Raw genomic sequence first — 10254 nt, forward strand, 5'->3', positions numbered from 1 at the left:
ATGAAGTGGTAGAACAACTCAATACAATACATATAACTGGAAAAACCAGTTGAACATATTTAGTATGCAAATGTAACTCATATGCAAATCAAGGTAAGACAGCACCTTAGGAATCATTAGCATTGTAGAGATGGATTTGTTTAAAAAAATAGTTTACCTGGATGTCTAACCAAATTTAGAAATAACAAATTTAGGCTTTTTTTTATTCAGTGTTATTTTCTTTTACCTTTCAATGACAGACAATATTCTCGGTGTGTGTAAGCTTTTTCTAATGTCAGGTATTAGAGGACAAAAGTAACTTGCACTGGTGCAAGTTTGGTCTAAACATCAAAAAGCACCTCCCAGAGGGTGGTCTGTGACTTAGCTGGCTTCAATGTGACTTCCAGCATTCAGACAGAGCCATGTTCTTCTCCGCTTAGGCTCAGAATCCAATTTGCAACGCTTGGTATGAACAGGGCCTATGAATAATACTGTTTCTATGAACCCAGAAAAGCACCAACAGCTAAATTTATCTTTGATACAAATTCCTAACAAAGACATTAAAATCAACCAAAAATCATCCAAATCTCTTATATTTAGAGGTTGGTTTTCAAGACTTCCTGTACATGTTTTTGGCATGTAATAACCTGACCAGAAAATAAGTCATGTCTTGTGTATCTTACCATTGATCTGACTGCCTAGCAGGACCAGAGTACTGCTGGAGTCAAACTCACAGCTGGACAGGACGACTGACTTCACTCCCTTTTCATGGAACATGTCCATGGCCTGGATAGCATCTGCTTTGGTCTTAATACTCAACCCAGTCAACAACCTAATGGGAGGAAATTTGTTAAGTTTCATCAGGTTAGAACATACCTGGATACATGACTCACAAATGTTTTATTTAACTAACGTTTCTGTCCCAGAGGTCCCAAAATGGAAAATATTCTCCAGAACAAAACATTTAAATGTGGATAACACGTAAAACCACTTTTCAACATGCATCATTATTCTGTATTGCTGCATGGTGTCCTGAAAAATGTGCCTTAACCACCCTGCAAAAGTTGCAAAGTGCTGACAAGAAGTAGAATGGCTTTATTGAGACAAACTCTCAGAGTCTAACACTAGCAGCCCAGGGGCTGAATTGTTGTTAGACTTTACATACATAATATTAGACTAGGCATACAAATACAAATCAACATACAATGGAGTAAAATATTATCATTAATTGAATTCGTAAAAGACAAGCTAGACAAAAACTGCTCTGGCGTGGTTTGTGGGAGACGTTCATACAAATAATGATTACATATAAGATTACAACAGTTGGCTAAGGTACAGTCATGATTCGTTTATCAATCGGGTCATGTGGGGTATGGCACTGTTTCTGTAGCGCTCAGTTTTGCAACGTTGCAAGTTCAGTTTCGTAGATGAACGAGTTAAGCGACTGCTAATGTTCCCTCGCAAGTCCGGGAGGAAGTGGTGGTACAGTTCTGATGAAAGCAGAGACTTGGCAAAGTTCAGTGTCAAACTGGAACGATGTTCCTGGAGGAAGGGCAGCCGCAGGAGGGTGCACGCCTCAGAGTACGCGAAGTCTACTTCTTTGGAAACACTCGTGTCTTTGGCCATGAGGGCAGACTACAAGTATGAATATAGTCTACTCTGTAAAGCATATTTTTTCAACTAAATAATGAAAATACAGCAAAGACTCTGAACAAAGTTAGGTCTCCAAATAACAGTCATCAAAACATTGGTACAAATCATTGGTTGTGAATAAAGAACTTTTGTATTGTATCAAAACTGTAAATTAGGCTAAAATGGTTTGTTGAGTTTTCTAGTAGAACATGTCAGGTTGTACTTACTCAGCCTCGTACTGGTTTGGAGTGATGAGGTCGGCATGGGGGATGATCTTCTCCTGGTACACAGGCAGCAGCTCTTTGGGAACATAATGTGTGGGGAGAGGGGATAGAGGGGGTGGGGAGGGTGGTAGAGAGGGTGTTATAGTTTAGTGTTAAACTTTAGACTAGAGTCACAACATTCAGACTAGAATACATTTGCTTACTATACTGTTTACCATTGTTTGTCTGTCATTTTTTGTCACTTGCAATTAGCTAGCCCTTGGGCAAGAACTTGCAATAAACTGATTTATTTATCAAACATGATTGTGCCCTTGAAACTGTGAGATTACTTATTGCTTCAGTGACCTTCAGAAAGAGTAAACAGATTACTGCTTACAATCATGCATGTTGGAGGAGGAACTGAACACCTACCATGAAGCCTCTGTCTCCCATCACAGGGTCACAAACTAGACAAGAAAAAACACTGGGTTTTAAGCAAAACAATCTCAATTACAAGAGTTATTTATCACAGAAAAATAATGAAAGAACAATATCCAGAACACAAGATATCACCAGCGGAAATTCCACTGCAGTACCTTAGAAAGCTGCTAGAAGTCCCTTTATTGCAATGAACCTTCGTTTTCCCAACCCCATTAGGATCCATCATGGCTACTCAATGTATGTTGTCCACTGACAGACGGATAAATGGCAGCAAAAATGTACTTGTACTAATTGTTCTTGTCAAAGTGTAACAAAAAAGCATGTACATATGGACATGTAGGCAGACACAGCTATTTGGTTTGAAGAAACCAATGATATATAGTTCAAGCATTTTGGGACACCTAGAGATCTTCTGAAACAAAAGGCAGTAACAGACAAATAACTTACCATACAATAGGTCTGGCTTGACCTTCTTAAATTCCTTCACCATTTCAAGAACCCCCTCTAAGAATGACACGGATCCAATGTACCCTGATGCAGTAGAAAAACATGGATCAATGTTCACTTATCTAATGTTAACTGTGTTGTAACTGTGCTGACTATTCCAAACTAAAGGTCATGTCATTGCATTGACAGGGTGTATTTTGTACAAATGCTTACTTCTACGTTTATTGAATGATACTATCTTGTGGATAGGCGGAAATGGAGAAGGCTTGCAGTCGCCTGCGCTGCAGCCGAACGATGATGATGATCTTGTGGAATATAAAAAGAAAATGCTGTACTTTGTATTTAGTCTCATATGTTCCTTAAATGTAAGGCCAAAAAAAAGGTGTTTGGTGGTTACCTGAACAAATCTAGCATAAACCTGCTCATCCTATAGCCTTTCTAATGGCCCACAATCACTGACAAGGGACATAGAATTTTCAATCTGACATCTGAGTGATGAAATTTTAATACTTTTGGTAGTGATGTTCTGCTCATCTCTGTTGAAATAGAAAATTCAGTACAATAGATATCAGTACTGTAGTAGTACATGTAGTAGATTCATACATGGTGTATTACATTACCATGGGGTTATACCACTCCTTGTGGGGCATATCAGTATAAATATAACATGATCATGTCGAAAGTACCGGTTCTACATTGTTGAACAGTATTGGATCACTTCAAAATCTCAAAATCTCAAAAGAAAGAATCCCTGCTAGTTCCTGCCAACTCGAAATCGAAAACACAACACCTTAGTTTATTTTTCCTACTGGCCTAATAATGAGTTATAAATAATCAATCTTACTGGCCTAATGATTGATAAATAATCATCACAAAGAATAACTAAGATGTAATAATGACCTGTCACCAGGTAGCTGTAGTTGTTGATGTTGTTGGACTTCAGACCATCAAACAGTTCCTTCAGCTCATCAGCATTCAGAACCTGACCCTTAAAACACTTGTAGCCTACACAAGTTAGAAATACAAAAATGTTACCAAAGTAATACACTTCTACCTTGTTCCTTTTTTAATGTGAAAGGCATAGCTGCTTCAATTATTAGCATAAGACTTAAGTACAGAAAATACCAATGCAATTTGTATTGAATAGCACTAGCATAGTTTATATCAATCATCATCATCATGAGGACATTATCACTTTACTGTATTTCCTTCAATATTCTCACTTTAACTCCACATCTAGATCTGTATCCAATAGTAAAAATTATGTTTCAAATCTTCAATACTATTGAGTAATGTTTGGACACCAAAACTTACCTGTGTGGTTGGAAAATTGTACAGAGTTGATGTAATCCACCTCAAACCCAAGAACCTGCAAAATAAATTATACAGTTGCAAAACTAGTATTTGTACTGTATATTCTTCAATTCTGAGCAATTTTGTAACTTGCAGTTGGAGATTCACAAGTTTGTAGAGACATTATGCCGGGAACACTAGCATTTTTACAGCTTAATATGCAAAATTATAATACCTATGAAAAAGAGAAGAAATCATCATAAATTTTAATCTATCCGAGTTGAATATGTGTTCAAGATTAGTGGAGCTAAGGCATTTGTAACTTATTTGAGTTTATGTAAGTCTGCTGTAACTGTACTGCTGTTTACCGGCTATGCAATACAAGTGTCTGCCTGATGAATGACAGATCATACTGGAAAAGCTGTACTATGTTACCTCAACAGATGTACTATGTATGCATGTATGCAATACAAACAAATACAATGTACAATACAAACAAACAAAAACATATCGCTATCAAAACTTATGATAATTCATTAACCCATTCTTGAGTCATTCTGTGATTGTCTTTTAAAGTCTGAAGCAATTCCAAAGGTCAAACCAACTAAAACAAGAGGCCAACATTTGCTCGGAAGCAAATACAGCATATCTCAATCCATCCTCTTCCCGATGCAAAAATGTAGTTCCATATCCACCTTTTGCAGAAATTGACCTACCTCAAAACATCAGCCCCAGAGCAAAATGATTTTTTTGGATTGGACTCTTCCAAAACACCACTGTCTATGCAAAATGAACTGTCTATGTTACCCATTTTCCATTCCTAGTGTTAAAGAAGAACCAAAGTCACCCCAATACCAAATTCCACATCAGTTGGCTATTTCATCTCATGGGAACCCAAAATCTACATTTTTGGTCAAAAAGTGGTAAGAAAATATTTCCTGCATTTGAGGGGCATATTTTGCTTGTTAATTAAGCTAAGTTCGATAATCAAATTTCTATAAGTTAAAAAGGAATTTGGAGGCGACACTCCCACAACATAGTTTCACCATGTCCAGTGCCAAACAAGCGAGCCATCACAAGGAGGGTCCGGCAAAATTTTGAAATCTGGACCCTTTGAAACGCAATTTCCTGCATTTTAAATGCATGGGTAAAGTTTGCCGGTAGACTAGTTAAGTAAGGCACCCAGAGCGATTTTTTTCACTTTTCAAATTCAATTTTCAAGTCATTTTTACACACGGTAAGGTTAAATAACACTATCTCTTTGCATATCGACCTTCATTGAGCAAAGATGAGACGTGGTTGGGTGATGAGAATGAAAATCTGAGCGCTGCCCGCACCGCTGGGGCAGCCATTATTTCAAAATTTTAGGAATGCACGCGAACATGACCAATGAGTCCCAAATGCTTCCGGAGATATCATCACTTGTTCGAATCAGGTTCCGATTTGCGAACAGGCAAATCAGATTCAATTCTTTCAGTGACCTCGTGTGTTCAAACATTACCGACGGGAAACCGTCAGTGGCTCTATCCTGTGCTGATTCATTGAGGGACCCAATAAATCAAAGGATCAGTTTTCGACATGTTTGTGCGTCCTTTTAAACGCTGAAAGTACGAAATAATGATACAAATGTGCTAGTATGGTGAAGTAAATTTCAATATCGTACCTATTGTCTCATCGAGAATATTTCCAATTTTAATGCTCTAAAAATCGCTCTGGACCCCTTTTATTAAGAACAATTCTATGAATTACCTTTTACTGCAAATTCCGGTTAGCTTCTACATCATACGTTAAATTAAAGAAACCAATAGCGCGCAACGCACGCTCTACGGAAAAGTGCATGGGGGGCCCCCATAGATTACCCTGCGAAAACGCAGACTCCTTCGAGGCGCGCAAGGCCTAGTTTACCGTTCCCCACCACACGCACGCACGCACGGAACACCCGCCGCCCAACACCCGCCGGCCCCACAAACCACGGCTGGCCTCAACTATCGCTTTGCCTCTCAGGAGCAAGCGATAGTTGGGGGCCAGCTGGTAGTACTAGTGGGGCGGGTGCATAGAGGCGGGAGGGCGCGCGTTAGGCAGGAGAATGGCAACAAAATGGAGGAAGAGGCACGAAACACATATTGGAATGAACAGCTCAAAGCCATGAATCCAAACAACCCTCAGAAATTCTGGAGAGCAATTAAGAACCAGCTAGGACGAAATGCCAAGCCCACGATTCAACCTCTAAAGCAGCAGAATGGGGAGAGAGCCACAACAGATGAACAAATAGCACAGGTGGTGAGCAAAGAATATGCACCAGGAGGAGTGGACATGCCAGATGAATTAGAACACTGGAAACAGAGCATCACACACGCAGTAAAAGCAGTGGTAACACATGAGATGCACAGACTCCAGGAAGCAGACACACTGGAAGAAACCTCCCATGAAGATAGCCTCAACATGGACATAACACTACAAGAAGTTGAAGCAGCGGTGCATAAGATGGACTCACGATCTTCACCCAGTCCGCTAGAGGGAATTCTACCAATCATGCTCAAGAAAGGTGGAGAAGGGATGTTGATAGCACTACACCATATGTTGAACAGAGTGTGGATAACAGGTCATGTTCCCAAGCAAATGAAACAGGACTGCAAGATACTGATAAAGAAACCAGGGAAAGAAGACTACAACCAAGTACGTAGTTACAGACCCATCACTCTGTCAAGCGTCATAGGGAAGATACTGGAAAGAATAATAAACAACCGTCTCACATGGTGGACAGAAGTGAACAGCATCATATCTCCCTACCAAGAGGCCTATAGGAAGAACAGAACAGCCACACATGGGGTGCTAAGGATGATACAACATATCAACGAAGGATGGAAGAGAAGGGAATCCACAGTTGCAGTGTTCGCAGACTATGAAGGCTGCTTTGATAGAATCTGGCAAGAAGGCCTCCTCTACAAGCTGATGAAACATGGGATTAAGGGAAGAATGCTATGCTATCTGAGTGGCTTTCTGAGAGATAGAGAGATCTCCTTCAGAGTAAACTCAGTAACAACAAAACCAACCCTAAGCAAGGTGGGAGTGCCACAAGGTGCAGTATTGTCTACTACGTTATGCAACATATATACATCTGATGCGTACAGTGACATTGACCTCAGCAACTTTCAATACGCAGACGATGGGGCAGCTTGGAAGACAGGTCCAAACTTAAGAGATCTGATCACACATGTGGAGCTTCAAATTGCAAAACTCATAAGCCAGTGGTGCCCGAGATGGAATATGAAGGTGGAAGAATCAAAGACTAAGGCACTCATATTCCAAGCAAACCACCAAGCAGACACACGGGTCAACCATATCAGAGTCAATGGGAAAAGAATCGAAGTTCTCCCGGAAATAAAGCTAGTAGGCATCACACTAGATGATAGACTCACGTATACCAGTCACATCAACAACACAAAAAACAAGGCCTACAAGGCACTCAAAGTAGTCAGCAGAGTGACTAATGCGAAGAAGAACCCAAACCAGGAAGCGCACCTGTTGTTGTATCGAGCATTGATCAGACCGATATTAGAATATGGAGCGGAATGCACTATCATGGCGGGGAAGAAACAAGAAGATGCCTATGCACCCATCCAGAGAAGGGCCCTACTGGCAGCAACAGGTTGCAAACAAAGAACTAGCACCGAAGCGCTAGAAGCACTAACTGGAACTATTCCTGTAGACATCCATCTCACATGTCGGCAAGCACAGGCATATTTAAGGCTCAGCACAAAACACACGGGCAACCCCATCTACGATACCATTACACATGAGTTGACAGAGGAAAGAAGAGGCACACCTGTACATCTACTTGCTACAAGATTCAAAGAGCTGAAAGGTGAGCTGGAAACTGAGACAGTCGATAAAGAATGCTACTTTGATGCTAGGTTACCACCCTTCTCCATTGGAAGAATAACAGGGTCATTCACACCCAAAATGAACAACCAATGCAGCAAAGAGCAAGCGAAAGAAGAAATAGCACAGTTACTGCAAAGTATCAAGCAGACAAAGACAACCGTCGTCTTTACGGACGGATCGTCTCTAGGGAACCCAGGTCCGACAGGATGCTCGGCAGTGATCTACGAACATTGGGGCAGAACAGAACCATACACTGTCAAGAAGCCCGTAGCAGCAAAGTCAAACAACTATGAGGGGGAATTGCAGGGACTTCACCTGGCACTCAGCACACTGAGCAAGAGGGAAAGAAGTGAAGAGAGAGTGCTCATCTTATGTGACTGCAAGGCGGCAATAGAAAATGTCATCACCACTCACCAAGTAGATGCCTATAACGATCTAGTTAACAACATAAGACAGAAACTGCACGAAATGAAGCAGAAGAGAGTCAACATTCAAATTGAATGGTGCCCAGGGCACATGGGAGTAGCAGGCAATGAGCTAGCCGACGAACAAGCCAAACTTGCAGCTGAAGAGGCCAGAAACAGCAACATGAATACAGTGTGGACAAGACAACAAGCCCTCAAACACATAGAAAAACAAGCAGAAGAAAGATGGAAAAGAAGACGCGAGCTACATACTACCAGCAAACACATGCAGAAGATAAATGTACAAATGAAGAAAAAATGCAAAGTACTGGGACTGAGGACAACCCAAATTGCAATAAACCAGCTGGTGAGTGGGCACACCTCACTCAACGCCTACAGAAACTGGATAGACGACACAGAGTCACCCAACTGTGAAGCATGTGGGGAGAGAGAAAGCACAGAGCACTTCCTGTACTACTGCCCAAGGTATGAGAGCAGCAGACACAGAATGTATAACGAGGTGGACAACATATACCAAGAACTCAGTACAGGGGAGAAAGAGAGAAGGCTGGACATAGTGACGCTAGCAGGGATGAGAGAAGATCTGGGAGAAGAAACAAACAAAAAGATGTACAAGGCATTCTCAAAGTATATAGAAGACACAGGGAGATTTGCCGGGGAGGACTAATAGGTCACCAACTTACTATACACGAATGTGCAAAGCACCAGTGTTCAAGCACCAAGGAGCAACAACCACATGAGAAGCACCTAGATGGAAAAAGTACCTGGAGCTCACGTCTAGCGAAGAAATAGACGTTAAGCAGGGACAACAACAACAACAGGAGATCGGTAACTCTTCTTTGCGAAGCTTCTTCGCGCTGGTTTCCCAAGGTTTCCCAGGGTACCATAGATAGGAAAAAAAAATAGAGGTAGGAAGAGCCAGGACGGTGTTTATAGGAGACTGTATGCAGTTCATGTTAGACTTGTAGATTTGATTTATGATACTACTAGTACATGCACGATGAAGTGTTTGCTATTATCACTTCTGCTGCAGTACCATAACAAGCCACTAAGAGGCCTTGAATTTAATCTTTTTTTTTTTTTAAATTTCGTCAAAATCTAGTAGCGTGACTGTGTTACGCAAACTCCGCCGGACAAAACTGGTCCCTCCTCGCCTTTATAATTATAGGGTGTGTCAAAACCTCATACCAAATATCGACACAATATCATCCACACAACTCTTCCAGATACATAACGTTACATACACTCAAACGCTATCGTTACCAAAAACTTAACCTTGTTGGCGAATATAATAAACTAAATCTCACCTGTAAGGGGAAAACGGCAGATTTGTTGCCCACATATCCTGACACCACGTGGCTTTGTACCAACAACACTCGGCAGTCCTCTTCGGCCATACCTTCTACGGAAACACACAACGCGTTCCTAACAGCTTACAACCCGAATGAAGACTTGAGGAAGCGTACTTTACGTGTGGAGCAGAAGTCCGTACGTTCTGATTGTGTCCTTTGGCTCACTGTGTGCGTAGGGATCTCTCAGGTGTGGGGATAGTACGATTAGAGGTCACTCAGTGAGGAAAGGTGAAAGGTCAATATGGGGTCAAACACCAAACTACAGTAACCCGGAGAAAACTATACCATGTTTACACGCACACGTTAGGGTCCATACTAAAGCACGGTAGTACACGTTAGGGTCTTAAGTCTCCAAGCTTTCCCGTTTTAGGTCAAAATGTCTTCAGTTCAGCAGTTTAGATCGTACAAGGACATGTTTCAGTGTTTGGGTGCTAACGTTACGGGCCGGGTTGAATCAGCATGGAACTGGTGTTGAAGGTGAGGTTTCTTTCATAGAGCAAGCTTTTCTACACTAACGGTTAACGTTAGTTACTTTTCTCAAAGTTTGAGCCGAACAACCCCCTGTTTTTTTTTAATGATTATGAGATACCCAAGTGA

The 10254-nt window shown here is 41.2% G+C and overlaps 1 protein-coding gene across 1 annotated transcript in view; it reads right to left on the reverse strand.

Moving 5' to 3' along the window:
- LOC118408010 (pyridoxal kinase-like) overlaps nucleotides 1-9891 on the reverse strand; it is a 13415-nt gene extending 3524 nt beyond the window's left edge. Inside the window, exons 1-7 of the mRNA XM_035808621.1 lie at nucleotides 9613-9891; nucleotides 4017-4071; nucleotides 3603-3707; nucleotides 2703-2786; nucleotides 2247-2281; nucleotides 1839-1924; nucleotides 663-811 (exon numbers count right to left, since the gene is read on the reverse strand). Coding sequence (XP_035664514.1) covers nucleotides 663-811; nucleotides 1839-1924; nucleotides 2247-2281; nucleotides 2703-2786; nucleotides 3603-3707; nucleotides 4017-4071; nucleotides 9613-9702 — 604 coding nt within the window. The 5' untranslated portion in view covers nucleotides 9703-9891. The remainder of the gene's footprint in view (nucleotides 1-662; nucleotides 812-1838; nucleotides 1925-2246; nucleotides 2282-2702; nucleotides 2787-3602; nucleotides 3708-4016; nucleotides 4072-9612) is intronic.
- Between the last annotated feature and the right edge of the window lie 363 nt (nucleotides 9892-10254).

The sequence above is a fragment of the Branchiostoma floridae genome, unplaced genomic scaffold (assembly GCF_000003815.2).
Source record: "Branchiostoma floridae strain S238N-H82 unplaced genomic scaffold, Bfl_VNyyK Sc7u5tJ_1520, whole genome shotgun sequence".
NCBI classification, from domain to species: Eukaryota; Metazoa; Chordata; class Leptocardii; order Amphioxiformes; family Branchiostomatidae; genus Branchiostoma; species Branchiostoma floridae.